At 47.5% G+C, this 16,431-nt stretch overlaps 1 protein-coding gene across 3 annotated transcripts in view; it reads right to left on the bottom strand.

Moving 5' to 3' along the window:
• The window catches only part of Cnksr3 (CNKSR family member 3), an 86,612-nt gene that overhangs the window by 39,887 nt on the left and 30,294 nt on the right, over positions 1–16,431 (bottom strand). For 2 of the 3 annotated variants that reach the window (XM_021648890.2, XM_060373279.1), the window contains exon 2: positions 2,444–2,607. The exons of the other annotated variant lie outside the window; for it this stretch is intronic. In XM_021648890.2, the coding sequence (XP_021504565.1) occupies positions 2,444–2,607 (164 nt within the window). The remainder of the gene's footprint in view (positions 1–2,443; positions 2,608–16,431) is intronic. 3 annotated transcript variants of the gene reach the window in all.

Raw genomic sequence — 16,431 nt, 5'->3', positions numbered from 1 at the left:
CCCGCCCAGAAAAACACTTTTCCTTCCAGACTCTGGGGAGGAGTGTCACTCCTCATTCCTCCTCCTCCCTGCAATGCAGCCCAGGTTCGCTGCTCTACAGAGCAGGTCCCAGTGAGACTGAGGTCAGAGTCTGGTCTACAGAGGAAATTAGGAGGAAATTGTAGGAGATAAAACACAGCTTTAGGTTCTGGCACTGGTCCAGCTTTGTTCATTTCGCTGCAGTGTTTTAAGAGGTAGCGAAAAGAAAAAAGCCAAGAGGCTACCCACAGGCTACTGCTACTTCTTCCCACCTCCCCACCCCGGCTCTCCCCACCCCAAAGGTACATAATGTGTCCAAAGCTTCATGCTTTGGGTTCAGAGCGATTTTCTTATCCTCAAAGTATACTGCAAAGTAAAAGAGACAGACAGGACAGCGCAGAACATTCTAGCAGAAAAGACGGCAGAGCCGTGCTCCCCCGAAAGTGTAACAGAAATAAACTCGAGCATGTTTGGCCCTGAAGAGCAGTTTTGATAATAAACAGGCTGCTAGGGCACATCCCCAGCCACGCAGAACACCCATGTGTGTCCACAGCCGCATCTACGGTCACAGTTACTGTACAGTTGAGGGGAACAGACACCACATTCCCCCAGGGGTCAAGAAGGAGTAGCCTGGAGCAGAGCCAGGATTGAGATACAAAAATCCTGCCTCCCAGGGCAGCACTCAGACCACTTGGCCACCGTGTCTCCCTTGTGGCAGCTCATTTATCAACCACAAATAATTTCCCCATTACTTTCCTAAACAAGAGCGGCGCATCTCAGAGCAGAAGACAAGGCTCTGTCCATTTTAAGACAAAGAATACTCACAATGTGGCAGTGTTACATAATCAGTGGAATGCAGACCAGCAGTGGCAGCGTCACCACGCACAGTCATTCCCACCGTTCTGGGCGATGTAACTGTATCTCCCCTTGGCTCGGGTCCAGAGTACTGCTAAGCCAGCCTGAATGCTGGGGACGGTATGCGACCCTGACAGCTAAGTGAGCAACTTGGTTAGCAGGGCACCATGACAAGAGTCCCACCCGGGGCCTGCCAGTTTGTAAACAAATGCCTTTACAGGCGTTCTGAGGCCACATCTGAATCACTTAGGAACCATGGGTATCACTGCACAGGACTTAGGCAGAGCTCAAACACCCACAGCCAGAACAAAGTTCACATTCCTGCCCATCTAGCTGCCATTTCTTTGGTTGATTGTTTCAAACACAAACACTACTTATTTAAACAAGTGAGTATCTGTGAAACTCAGAGCGCTCTTTATAGTAACAAAAACAGACGTGAACGTTTAGCATTTCTCATTTCAGTTTAGAAAATGGCATCTTCATTCACAGCGTCTCCATCATTCTGCACCTTATAAAAAAATGAAAATAAGACTAATACAGACTGTTCTGGTAGTTTGTTGCTGTTTTTGTTTTGGTGACAGATAACACTTTTCTATCTATGACAAGACTGTAAACATTTCAGACTCTGGAGGGACATGTGGTCTCTGTTACAGAGACTCCGTTCTGTCCTTGCAGCACAAAGACAGCCTCAGGTAATAAATACATCAATGACTACACACACTGAGTTCTAATAAAACTTTATTTAACGGACAGAGGCGTGATGTATGTGTGTTAAGTGGATAAAGGATAGGACACAAGAAAGAAGACCAGAGAGAGTAAAGATAGGTGCTAGGGAAGAGTGAGGTGAAAATACATGCCAAAGAAGAAAAGAGCCTGAGGGAGAATTAAAAAAAAAAGGGGGGGGGGAGATAAAGGGGAAGAGAATCCACTAAAATACACCTTGTTTAAAAACAACATGTTATCTAATACCTTGTATGTTAATTTTTAAATTCATTCATTCATTTGGGAGGGGGAAGAAAACAGCTTGAGGAAGATAGCTCAGCCAGCTGGTAAAACACTTGCCTTGTAAGTATGTGGTCCTAAGATCAGTGCCCAGCACACAGATAAACAGGCCACGCATGATGTCACACACCTGCAATTGCAGGGTGGGGGGTGGGGTGCAGACAGAAGGATCCCTGGGGCTTACTGGCCAGATAATGTACTCTAACTGGTGAGCTCCAGGCCAATGAGAGACCCTGTCTCAAAAGTGGACAGGGTTTCCACAGATAACACTCAAAATTGCCCTTCAGCCTCCACACAGAGACACACACACATACACATGCCCTTAACATGTATGTGAACTCACACAAACATATGCATACGTGCATAAAAAAGCGTGCCTGACCGAGCTCATAGCTCATCATCTCCCAGCCTTTCCTCTAGTAAAGGTCTTGTTTTTCTCCTGTTGTTTTCCACTGATGCTTCCTTTCAACACGTTAAGAGTGAGGATGGGCTGAACCTCAAAAGGACTTGGGAGCCTGAGGACCCGAAGAACGTCAGCACAGAAAAGGTCACCTTCCCCCAGACTAACCAGTGCACAGAGAAGGTCAACGGCCTCCAGCACTAGCTCCTGGTGTCCAATCCGCGTGACCCCCAGTTCCTCGAGATCCTGGTGGGAGATCTTTAGCAGCTGCTCCCCATCTATCTTCTCGCGCTCAAACTTGTGGACATACGGCTGCAGGCAGTCATCTAACCCTATGAAAATAAAAGAGGGAACGCCCGTTACTGCCAAGCTGTCGCAGAACCCCAAGCTTGCCCAAGTTTAAACCAGTCTTAGCAACCATCAAATACGCTGTCGCTGTGCTGTTGGGACTTGATCATCTCCGCATGCGCTCCACCAAAAGGGCACCTTTCCTGAGGCACCTTCTCATCTCGAACTCCCAATAGGACCCAGAGCACAGCTTTATGGCGGGCGCCCCCCACCTCCTGTAAACTAAAGGGATAAACAACAACCCCCACTGATTTGAAATGTTAGTCTCTGTACTAAAGGTATGGTACCCGTTTGCTGAGCAATCCCTCTCCAGGGACAGCATTCCTCGCCCCGTAGGCCTGCCAATCAAGATGCTTGCTTCTGTGGTTGATACACAGCCAGCCCAGCAACAATGCTCCAGGGAGAGATTCAGGGATAACCAAGTGACTTATACGGAGCCAGTCATTCTCTTCCTTGATATGTGATATGCAGATACAAGAAACAAAGCGAAGTCACGGGACACGAACATGGCAGAGGGCGGGCACTTCTTTGGTCAGTTTTCTGAGAATAACTCCATTTGAGAGAGCAGAGAAAGCCCTCTGACAGGGACCTGCGGTCCCTGGATCTGACTCCACTACACAGGTGCCACCCCAAGAGTCTCCCACCTAAACAAGCAAATCCTCCATCTGGCTTACCACTGTGGGCGATGAGAATTCTGTGATGAGTGCAGGCGTCAAAGGACAAGGTGACAGCCCCAGGACCAGGATAATTTTCCAAGTCACATACTACTTACTGCAAGTAATGTCTCATCTTTTTTGGGTTTTCGGGACAGGGTTTCTCTGTGTAGTCCTGGCTGTCCTGGACTCGATTTGTAGACCAGGCTGGCCTCAAACTCACAGAAATCCACCTGCCTCTGCCTCCCTAGTGCTGGGATTAAGTGAGTGTGCCACTGCTGCCAGGCTTAATGTTCTTATGAAACCACTAGGTAGAGTTAGACAGACAGCCTTGGGAATCTTTATTCCTATACGCGCAATTTCCGGGCCACCTTCTTAGCAGGATTTTTGTGGAAAAAAAAATGACTTCAAACCAATTAATCTGCTTGAGCTTAACAAGAAGACACCTCAGTATTTCAAAAGACCATATATATGATGAAAAGAGACACTATTTATACAACTTCAATGCCTACATGAAGGACAGACATTTAGTTTAACTGATCAAAGCATGTGGAAGGCATCCCAACACAGATACACGCGGCTGGACACGTGTGTACACACATAGACACACTTTCGTGCTCGTGCATTTATCCCATTCAACCTTTTTAAAAACTGTGTCACGTAGGTGGGTATTTTAAAAAGTATTTAAAATACCTTATTTACTTGAGTCCTTGGCAATACTCAATTCCATAGGTCTTATAATCTGAATCTAAACTCTCTGTCCCACAAACTTCCACTACTTTCCTCCTGATAAGACATACAGTGAGACCATCTAACCTTTCTGAGCACACATCTATACAAGGGAGGCCGTGTCACAGCAGGCATATAGGGGGCATGTAAACCCAACCCACGCCAACATCCTTGAGTGTTGTCCATGACACGAAAGTCAGGCAGGCAGTGGAGGTTAAGTACTTCCAGGTACTGAGACAGATGTCCCACCTGGGGTCAAAGGCCACCCCAGCAGTAGGCCATCAAGTGTCTACTGTCTGCCAATAGATCTTCCTGCAGCAGTGACAAAAGCTAAGACTGGAAGCCAGCCTCCTCGCTACCCTGTCTTGGCTTTCCAGATGAGGAAAGTAAGGCTCCTAACAGGTCTGTAAGCAGCTACAGTCATGAGTGGGGAGATGCCATGAGGATCAATTCTGCCTTTGCTTCTCTTCAGCGGAGACCGAAGCCAGAAGCCAAAATTAAACCAAGGTCTGTAGGCCATGGGCCTTGCTCTTTCATGTTCTGCCTAGTAGATGAGGCATTGTGACACAGGACTATAAAAACCCTTCCCTGGTACCTTCCTGAGTCTAATCACAAAGCCATTACTATAGACCAATCACAGACTCTTAGCAGTACATAGAAGGTTCTTCAGATCTCAATAAACAAAAATGGAGAAAGTAAAGACAAACCACTGTAATATTTAGTCGTCTCTAAGCCTTATCATGAGCAAACCCGGCACTCTCCTCCCCAACATGCGGCCTTGTCTAGCCTACTTCTAAACTTTCAGAGGACGTTTCATTAGTCATAAAGGTTCAGAACAGTTACATTACACTTAAACCTTGTGTCCAGCCAAAACTCATACACTGACAGACTGACTCCCAGGACCTCAGAATATATTTAGAGCCTTCAAAGAAGCAATCAAGTTAAAATGACGTTGCTGATAGGGGAGGTCGTCTTCCCCTTTTCTCTGATCCTAGCCTATCAGGTCTCATCAGGACTAGCTGTATTGTCTTCCTCTGTAGCCTAATAAGGCTGCTCCCCCCTCAGGAGGAGGTGATCAAAGAGCCAGCCACTGAGTTCATGTCAGAGACAGGCCCTGTTCCCCTTACTAGGGAAATGTCAGAGACAGTCCCTGTTCCCCTTATTAGGGAATCCATTTGGAGACTGAGCTGTCATGGAAGAGATGAGGAAAGGAGGGCAGGATTGGGAGGGAATGAGAGAGGGGGCTACAGCTGGTATACAAAGTGAATAAGCTGTAATTTTTTAAAAATTTAAATTAAAAAAATAAAAAAACAAAGTCCAATCTATTAAAGGTATTACAGTTTTTCTAAAACTATATTTTAAAAAATGACATTGCTGGCATGCTTTCAACCCATGACTGATGGACTTGTAAGGAAAAAAGAGATCACGGGAAAAAGGTGACCATCAACAAGCCATAGAGAGAGACCTTAACCCCAGGCTTCCAGCCTCGGGAACTGTAAAGATGGAAATTCACTGTTTCCACCCTCATTGTCCCTCACTCTCTGACACCAGAGCCCAGGCAATGCCGACAAAGCTAACTGTCCTACACACTCATCCACAGATATAATTTCCCATGGGCCAATGGGACTGACACAGATGCTCGTGGTACCAGGAAAGATTATTACTCAAAATTCAAGCACCATGCTGACAGACTGACTCACTTTATATGGACAGAATGGGTTCAACCATTAAACTCATGACAAAAGGGCTGGGAGCATGGCTCGGACGCTAGAGTGTTTGGCTAACACACACATAGTCAGGACTCCATCTCTAGCACCACATAAAGCCAGGCAAGGTGACGCACACCTGTAACCCAGCACTCAACAGGTCCATTCAAGAAGGGATATGTCCAATGACAGCCTCAGCTATAGAGTAAGTTTGAAGCCAGGTGGAATACATGAAAACCTCTCTAAAAACAGGCAAAATGCACCGTGGCTACTGGGTAAACAGCACCCCCTAAAAGGTAAGGAGTGTAGATAACACAGAGTCCACCACCATTTCCAAAATCCACAGAGGAAACACGGTGTTGGGAGCAGAATGGCAACCCTAAGGAAGCGTTTGGGGCACCGAGAAGCCAGATGGATTAGAATGAACATTGTGGCGCTCAGGCTGCAAGGATCAGAAGTTGACTACGGAAGTTCACAGGCTTCAAGCATGGCCTCCAGGCTTCTAAGGGAGTGTGGGCAGTCTGAGCTCAAGTCACCAGAAGTGCCAAGATGCAAGATTATGGAGTGAGGTGGGGTCGACATTGAATAGCTGTGTCTTAAATGGCATTGCCCAGGGCTGCATTATCCCAGGGAACCTATTTATCGTTTACAATATAATTAGGCATTCGTGAACAGCTGATTTAGACTATTGCTCAGCCCCGCAGAGGAGAGGGCTCAGACATGAGTTAACCGATCTAATGGCTTCTGCTTCACTCTCAAGTGTCCTGTCTTCGAGGAACTTACAAGAGACATAGAGTTAAGTAAAACTAAGTTAAATGCATGCCACTTAACCAAAGCCAAACTTCACATTTCATCTTTATTAATATGACCCAACTCTGGTAGGCCCACTGGGTTTGTGAGATTCTTACGTGCTAGAGTCCAAATAGCTGATTCTGGCCCATTACGATGTTTGTTATTTTCTTTTAACACAACTTGTTTTTGTCACACTAAGTCTTACAGTGGTGGCTAGAGATCAGACATAATGGAAAGCGAGCTATTAAAAATACCAAAATTGGGCTGGCGTGACAGCTCAGTGGACAAAGGCACTTGCCGTCAAGTCTTACGGCATGAGTTTAATCCCCAGGACACAAACAGTAACAGGTGAGAACTGGTTATATCAAGGTATCTTCTGATTCCCATGGCATGCACATGCCCCCCCACACACACACAAACACAGAAAATAAAAGTTTAACTAAATAAACCAAAATTGGTATTTCTAATCAATGATGATCAAGACCTCTCAAGAATCGTCTGAAACATATAAGATCCCCTAATCTTTACTAAGAAACTCGGTCTTACATGTGCACGGCCATGACGGTTTGAATGGTAACTCTCCCCCATGGTTCTGGGAATTTGAATGTTTGTACCTAGTCGGTGGAGCTGTTTGAAAGGGTTTGGAGGTGTGGCCTTGCTGGAGGAAGTAGGTCGCTGGAGCCTGGCTCTCAGAGTTTAAAGACCCATGTCCTTTCTAGTTCTCTGCTTCCTGCTTACAGTTCAGGATGTGCTCTCGGCTTCCTGCTGCAGTCCTCACGCCTGCCGCCTGCCTGCCATGATGAAAACTAACCCTCTGCAGCCACAGGCCAAGAAGCCCTCTGTAAGCGGCCGTGGCTGCAGTATTTTAGCACAGCAACAGAAAACTAAGACACGTTCTTTCTGGTTTTAAAAACATTTCTAAAACTTTATCTTTTTTTTTTTTATTTTAAACGTTTGTGTCTTAAATAACAATGTGCCTGGCAGTAGAGCACTCGTGTTACTTACAGATTACTTCTATTTTTTTCAGATGTATATTCTTTTTTACTTTATATATAATGGTGGTCTGCCTGCATGTATGTGTGTGCACCACGTGTGTGCCCGGTGTCCTCAGAGGTCAGAAGAGAGCATCAGGCTCCCTGGGATTAGAATTATGGATGGTTGTTAGCCACCGTGTGGATGCTAGGAATCCCGGTCCAGTGGAAGCAGTAAGTACTCCGTGCCGAGCCACCTCTCCAGCCCTAAATGTCTACTTCTCACAGTGGCTGTGTGCACATCAATTACCTGCTTACGGAAAAGCAAGCACGACCCACAAAAACGGACACTTTAACGCCCCTCCTCCTCCAGGCTGCCTCGTTAACTTCCCTATTGGGTTAGTTATCTTGGAATTAACAGGGTTCTCTAGGTAAATTCTTAAAACCATCTTCCTGCTATTCTCATTCCCAGCCGCTTGCGCTCAAGGGCTCATCTCCACGTTCTGTCACCTGCATCTGCTGGGCATCCTTCTTCACTCACACGGCCTAAATGTCTCCCAAAGATCTCTCTATCTAAAAGTCTCAGTCCCTAGCCTACACTGTTGAGAGGTGGTGAAACCCTTAGGACCGGGACCCAGGAGGAGGAAGGTAGGTCACTCTGGACACGCCCATGAAGGAAATATTGGGCTCTTTCCAGCTGTCAAGATGTATATATCCTCCTCAACCCGACACACCCCCACCATGCTGTGGTGCTACCCCAAGGGCCTAGACACAAAACATCAACCAGCAAAGGAACAGAAGCTCCAATCCTGTGAGCCAAAACAAAGGCTTCCTCTTTTGAAGCTGATTATCTCAGATGCTCTGTTACAGGAACGGAAAGGTGATGCAGCCTTGTCCCCGCCTTTCTGTCTGAACTGTCACAGCTACATACACCCCTTCCCTGGGTTTCTGCAGGAATCTAGAAGCCAAATGTGTGCTCCGTCTCTTACTCCTCCTCACCGACCCTCCCTAAGTCCCTCTAAGCAAACCATCCCACAGCCACGTCCCAGCCGAACGTGGCGCCACACACCCTCCTGAAAATGTCTCTGCAATCCCACCTTTCCACACTCGTGTGACAAGTAAGGCTGAGAGAACACTCATTATTGATGATCACTCAGAGCGCAGCAGATACACCCTGAGACCAAGTCCAGCGTGGGCCTGTCCTGAGTAAAGTGTCCCTGGAGCACGGACAAGCTTCCCTGCCTCCGGCCACCCCTGGGCAGCAGCAGTGCTGAGCGAGTGAGCCAAGGACAGCGGCGCCTGGCAGCCTGAACCTCACTGCCTCGCCCTCCGTGGAGAAAGTCCACAGGCCTTCGCTCCAGCTCCCGGCAGCGACATGCACAGCGGTGACACACCTATCAGTCCGAAAAACAGATCCAGCCAGTCTATCTGAAATCAAGCAACCCTAATTATTTTCACTTCTCTTAAATAAGTCTTTAAAAAGAAAAAAAACATCTATGATTACAGTGAATTTTTACAGATCTGAACACGTTCCAGAAGATTCCCCTGAACTTGTTACCTGCCTGAAGTTACCTACTGAAGTCTAATATGCACAATAAAATCTGCCCATATCCAATACGTAGTTTGGTGACTTCTGACTGATATGTACAGCCATGGATCCACATGGCCTTCACAAACCACACATTTCTACCCCCATCATGAAAGTACCCCCGTGTCTGTGGTTATCTCACAAAACGAACCTGAAGGTCACGTCACCCAAGTGGCGGGGTGCGTCCTGGCACCTCCCCTGCAGATCATCAAGCATGCAGTAAGCCAACGTCCTCACAGGCTGCCAGTCGTAGCTCAGGTCTAACCTGTCCCCCTGACAGGCCGATGATTTCAAGCTACTCTGGAGAGAGGGCTCCAGGACAGACACCAGGTCTGAACAATGGGCTGGAGTCTCTGAGGAGCTGGAAGAGTCTAAGAGTGGCTGCTTCCGCGAGACAGGCGAACTGAACCGACTGCCTCTGCTTGTATGGGAAGAGGAAAGAAACCACTCAAAGCCTCAGAGCTAAGAAAATAATGAATAAATTAATAAACTTACTCAGGCTTCAGGAAAAAAAAAAAAGAAAACTGTCTGGAGGAGCCAGGCTCTGTTCTGAGTCACACCTGTGCAAGCTGAAAGCTGGCAACCAGGCTCCATGCCCTCCTCTCTGAAGCAGAGACTGCCTTCAACCGCACTCCTACCCCTCCCCCCACCCCGGGGCAGAGCCACCAGACACATCCTGGAGATGGAGCCACCAAGTGTCCTGGAAGCTCAGTAAAGAGCCACCAAAACTCTTTCTTTTGTCTACAGAATCAGCAACTGACTTCTGAGGCAAAGGGACACAGAACAAGTCATTTTTGCTCCACCAAACTGGGATGGGGGAAAAGTAATGCTACAGAAGTTTGGAGCCACAGCCATTTAGGAAAAACCGGTCAGTACCTCAATGGAAGAGTTACTGAAAACACAGCACGCAGTCAGCTGCTTGAACTTAAAGGAGCAGAGCCAGGCCAAATGTGGCGACAGCAAGTTCTAAGGCACTTTCTCCCCAAAGCAAATGTTTTCCTCCGAGGCTGACATCACTCTAAAGACATGTGAAGAGACAAGAGGCAGCCACCCTCTGGGATGTGCTACGTAGGACAATGTATACTTGAAGATAGTCTGGCACTAGCAAACGCATCCGTCCGAACAGGACAGCTATAGTTGCTGGCCATCGCAGGCTGAATCAAAAGCAGCTTTCACCAGTTCCCCACACAGCAAGTTTAAGCTCATAGCATCAGGGACAAGCAGCCCAGCACACTGACATAGTGGCCCCGGCAGCCTGCACCCTGGGCCTCACTCCTGGCTTGCTGTCAGTTCTATCCAGTGGAAAGTTCCACACAAGACATAGCTATCTCCTGCCATCAGGAATCCATGGCAAACTGCCAGCGGGTTATCCTCTTCCATGCAGGCCTCATATCAAACTGCATGGTCCAAATTCCCAGGCTGAGGGCTCAATTAACCTGCACGCACAGGGACTGCAGTGTTCCCAGGGCACCTGTCCACATGCTCTCCAGTGGAACCTTGCTGTGGCCAAAGGGGACCCTTGCCAGGTTGTTATTATGACAACTCGCTGACAGGGAGTTGATACTCAGGGGCAGGACACTCTTTTCCTCTAGGTACCAGAGCCTTGCCTGCAGTGGTCAAAGATGAATGGGAAGTTCAGGGGGCTTAGGCAAGTGCAGAGATTCAGAGACCTTCTGTGCTGGGCCCTGCAGAAATGGTGTGAAGTGCAAGCTACAGGTCGCCTGTCCTGCAATTGCAGACAGAAAAGAAGGTGGATGGGGAGATGCGGGTGGCTCCACCGTTTCTTGGCTCCTTGACTTTCCGCAAATAACCTCTCTGTGCCTTTCCTAGTGTGAAAACAAGAAAAGTTACACTATGCTCTTTATGGATGATTAATGTATTAAAATGTATAAAGAGGTTATTATTCTCAAGGCATTTAGAAATAGAACCAGTTGCATAGTAATGCATAATTTAAATGTTTGGGGAATAAAAACAGATGAGAAGAGGAAGGAGGGAGAGAAGAAAGGTAAGAGCTTGGAGAAGCTGGGGAGAGGGGAGAAAGGAAGAGGGAAGTAACTAGTTAAATCACACAACCATGCAAGGCCAGGTCTAGCCATTCCCTGGACTGTTGAACTGTTTGAAGCTGGGATGCCTGAGGAACACCTGAGGGTCTGCTGACAACAAAGTGATACCCTGTGCAGCTGCTGCTTTTGCTGTGAGGCAGCAGGAGTCAGGGAGAAGGGTGCTCAGGTGCATGGAGGCCCAAAAGAGCCGTGGGGCCAGCGACAGATGCCATGGTGACTGGAGCCGCTGGCAGGCTGTGCTGATGTTAATGAGATCCTCCACACGTGGCTGTACAACTCACCATTCAAAGGGCACAGTTCGCTGAGTTTTCATGTCCTCAGAGTTATGCCACAAATTTAGACTCTTAACAACATCCTACCAAGAAATCTTGAACTTTCCCCTTATCCTCCCATGCCACCTCTGGACAACTGGTCCATCTTCCATTTCTGGATTTGCCTGGATTTTTTACACATATATGATTTCTATGCACTTTACATTCAAGACCACAAAATAGGGGCCTGGAAATACTGCTCTTGCATGGGACAAGTTTGGTTCCCAGCACTCATATCAGGAGGCCCACAACCACCTATAAGCCCAGCTCCAGGGGATTTGGCACCCTCTTCTTGCCTGCACAGGCACTGCACTCAGGTGCACATACACAGACACCAAAATAAAAACAAAATCACTTTTTAAAAGGCCGTGGGATACATCAAGTTCATTAATACCGTCTTAACACAGCTTGGACGTCTTGCCCTTGCTCCCAGCCCTGCTAGCTTCCTCCTGCCTTCAGGATCAAGTTCACAGCTAACAAAACCTACGATGATCTATCCTCCTGCCTGCCTCCCTGACATCTCCTATTCCCTGGTGCTCTAACCACTACGTCAACTACCTGATTCTCTCTAACAGTTTGACTCTCCCACAGTACTCATCTACCTCCAATGTCCATCCTCCAGCCTAAATTCTGATCTCACACCAGCAAGGAGAGGGCAGCTGATCACAGTAAGACTTGATGCCCCCTTCCCGGGACCTGTGTGAGCTGCAATGCGCTCACCAGCCCACACTTGCCTCCCGCCCTCAGACACACAGCCAGGCCCATTCATGCTCCCTTGTTCACCATTTGACCTTTTGCACTGCCTGGCATTGAGGAACGCACTTTCACAAGGGTTCAATGAATGACAAAGAAAAGAAAACCTAGCTGAGGTTGAAGAGCCGGTTGGAGAGGTGGAGGGGGTTGAGGCTGTAGGCCCCACCCATGGAGATCCTTCTAGATCTGCTTGTCTAACAGGCCCCTCTCCACGTTGCTTTTCCCTTATTTGTCATCTCTGCATCCGACCTCCCACTCCCTCTCTGGCACAAAACTCCTACCTGCTTGCTCTAACTGAGCTTTTTCAACTGAGTCATCTCCCTAGTCCCAAGAGGCCAAGGTTACCCTCATTCTCCAGGATATGCTGTTTGTTCCACACTGAGGGAACCACCACGGATGCCCACTGTCCCCTGCTGCCCCAGTGATGCTGATCTCACACTGCCTCTTCTCTCACATTTGCCACGGCAGGGAAAGAACCCAGCCTACAGCACTCACACCCGGCACAGATCACGCGGTCACACAGTCACCAACCCCATCTCCTCCACCCGGGCTGTAGCCTGACTTGACACTCCCCAATGCTGCCTTCCTCCTACCTTCATCCCGAGCCCTGTGAACTGAGAGGGCCCAGCGGTCTACTACAAAACCAACCCCATCAGAGGTGTGAATCGGTTACTCTTCAATTACTGTGATAAACCATGTCCACAGCAACTCGTCAGAGGAAGGGTCTATTGGGGTTTCTAATTCCAGAGTCCATCACTGTGGTGAAGCCCACCAGCAGGTAGGTACGGCAACTGGACCTGCAAAGAGTCTAGGGCTGGAATCTCAAACCACGAATGGGAAAGAGAGAACACACGTTTCAAAGCGCAAAGCCCACCCCCAATTACATACTTCCTCCAATAAGGACACACTTCCTAAACCTAAGGTGTGGCTGTGAGCAAGAGGAAATGATAAGCAGCTGTCAACACAGCCCAGGGCTATGTGTGTGCAGCCTACAGCTGCAGAAGGCATACTCTCACCACACAAAGGAAGCATCCACAGAGAAACAGGGCATGGGCCCCATTCCCAGTACTGGTGAGTCTGGAAAGAGCAATCACCTGGGGTACGCCATCTGCGCCATCTGCGGCTCAGGAAAGCTACAGAGCAGAGGGCCTGTGAGGGGGAAGTCAAGAGAGGATGAGGAAGGAGGGTGGGATGTGCCACTCTCCAGAGAGAAAGCACTTGGGAAGGGGAGTGACGGAACAAGCAGGAACATGGGACACAGCAAAGGGAAAATCTGGGGACCAGGGCTCTCCTGTTGAGATGGAGAGCCCTAGAAAACCTTCACCATCACCCTCAAAACTGGTCCTCAGCCAAAACAAACAGCTACTGAAGGCTCCCTGGGGAACCTCCCGTCCTTTCCACCCTCTGCTTAGACAATTCACAGATATGTGACTTTACTCATCTCCATTTCTTCCTGTTTGGGAAAGGCATGGCTCTTCCCACAAAACAAAAGCTTTCTGGGAGAGACAGACATTTCCCTCCACAGCAGGCGTTCTCCTCTGAGTCAGCTTACATTGATACTGTCAGCAAAGGTCTCAGGGAAGGCCTCCTACAGCCTGCCACCAGCTTTCTTGGGGCCATTAAAATACAACTCATAGACCTTAAGATTTACCCTCTTAGTGGTTGTTAATATATTTATAAAGGCCAGGCGTGGTGGAACAGGCCTTCAATCCCAGCACTCATGGAGGCAGAGCCAGGTGTATATCTGTGAGTTCAAGGCTAGCCTGGTCTACAAAGCAAGTCCAGGACAAGAGAGCTTACGCAGAGAACCCGTCTCAGAAAAAAAAAAAAAAATTGTTTTTGGTATATACACACACACACACACACACACGTATATGTATCTATCTACATATATATACTTGTATGTCTACTTATATATATGTATATATCTACATATATATATATTTATACATTCCTCCCCACTGCTCAAGTTGAGAACATACCCATCACACACACCCCAAAAAAAACTGTCAACATCAGCTGTCACCGCTCAGTCCCCCTTCTCCACAAGTCTCTGTCACCACTGACCTACCTTTCTACCTCCGTGGATCTGCCCACTCAGAACGCCAATATACATGGAACTGTAACATGATCCCCAGGACCACAAAAATGGAAATGTAAATAAACACAATGGAATAGAATACGCTATATGAACTATACTTTTGAATCTGACTTACTTCACAAAGCATCCTTTCAAGGTTTATCCATGTTGTAATATAGAAGGGTGCTTTGGTTTCTTTCATGACTGACTAATATTCCACTGAATGGACATACTATATTGTGGGGGGGCTTTGAGACAAGGTTACTCTGTGTAGCCTTGGCTGTCCTGAGCTCACTTTGTAGACCAGGCTGGCCTACAACCCACAAAGATCCGCCTGCCTCTGCCTCCCCGAGTGCTGGATTAAAGGGGTGCACCACCACACCTGGCGTTATAGAACATTTTTTATTCCATTCGTCTGATGGACACTTGGACAGTTTCCACTTTTTGAATCTTATGATTAATGTTGTCAATATTTGTATACAGGTTTATATGCAAGTTTTAAAATTCTCTTATTGAGAAATAGGGTAACTACGGTAATGATATGCTTAACTTTTTAAGAAGCTGCCATACCATTTCAAAGGAGCTGTTTCCATTTGCTTTCCTGTCAGAGACTTAGAAAGGTTCCCAGTTCTCTAATTCTTCATTAATACTCATTGACTGTTTTACTCTAACTACCTGAAGTAGTACTGTAATGTTACCAGATTTTAGCAAACAAAAGCAAGTATTAAAGGGCAGTGACAAAGTACAGGCAGAACCAAAGAGTGTTGGCAAACTTCAGTCATTCAAGCACTACCTTTACGGTTCTAGGAAATCTGTGTCACTCTACAGTCTATTAGGTTATTAAAAGTTAATTCATTTGGGAGCTAGAGATATGGCTCATCCATTAAGACACGTGCTACTTTTGCAAAGGACCAGAATTCAGTTCTCAGCACCCATGACTCACAAGTGCCTGAAATTCCAGCTCCACGGGATCTGATGCCCTCTCCTGGCCTCTGCAAGTACCTACGCTCACACACAAACACACACAGACAGCACAGACACATCATCAAAAATTATGAGGTGACAGAGAGAGGGCTCAGAGATTAAGATGGGCTGTTCTTCCAAAGGCCCGAGTTCAATTCCCAGCAACCATATGGTGGCTCACAACCATCTATAGTGAGATCGAGTGCCCACTTCTTGCCTACAGGCATAAATGCAAGCAGACTACTATATAACAATAAATAAATAATAAAAATAAATTTCTTTTAAAAATTTTTCCATTTTCATTCTATTTTATAAACTCCTTTAAGTCGTGACTGTAAATTGGTATAATTTGCCAGAAAACACGAACACTGTGGAGCAAAGCAGAGACAGGCAGATGTAACTGCCTCAGGGGCTTCCCCGTGTAAAACACAAGTGAAGAAAGTAGCAGTGTGACTGACCTTCCTTTGACCTGGCCAGACCAGACGGGTAGGTGGTAACCCTGTGAACGAGGTGGCAATGGGCAGATACACACCTGCCCCTCCTGTCACCCGCCACCAACACTCCAGAAACCCCTGCCTCGCCCGCCACGCACACCCGTGCTAGAGAGCAGCGGGTGAGCTGCACAGCAACCACCCCCAGGCTGGGGAGTACTGACAGAGTCTAAGCCGCTCTCGCGTACTTGGCTGAGGGGGCATCCCCTCTCTGTGTTAACCAACTTCACTCACAAAATTCTCAGCACATTTATCTGCACCTGGCTGTTCGGGTTTCAACAAAAACAGTGTGAACTCAAGGGACGAGCACCTGCGTGGGAAGGCAAGCCCCGACAGCACCATCTGTGAGGTGGCACACGGCCTGGATGGGCTGTACTGACAGAACTGGCCCCAACTGTGGTTTCAGAAACGCAAGTGCCTTGCCTGCACTCACATGAAGGCAGTGGCTCCCACTCAGCCCGACACACACACTATTTACACATAAGTTAAATTTAAAAAAAAAAAAAAAAAAAAAACATAGCCTGTAATAGCACATTTGGTTACATCGAGATTTCAAAGCTAATTATTATCTGTCACCAGCCAAGCTTAATAAAGCACTGAATAGCACACTATGTGAAAAGAAAAAAAATGACTATTAAATGGGAAGGTTCCCATCCCATTTAGACTTCACTTCAACCCCTCCACCGGGGCTAGCTGCCTGGCCCTCCA

This window comes from Meriones unguiculatus, chromosome 20, assembly GCF_030254825.1.
Source record: "Meriones unguiculatus strain TT.TT164.6M chromosome 20, Bangor_MerUng_6.1, whole genome shotgun sequence".
NCBI classification, from domain to species: domain Eukaryota; kingdom Metazoa; phylum Chordata; class Mammalia; order Rodentia; family Muridae; genus Meriones; species Meriones unguiculatus.
This window is presented reverse-complemented; position numbering and strand designations above follow the sequence as displayed.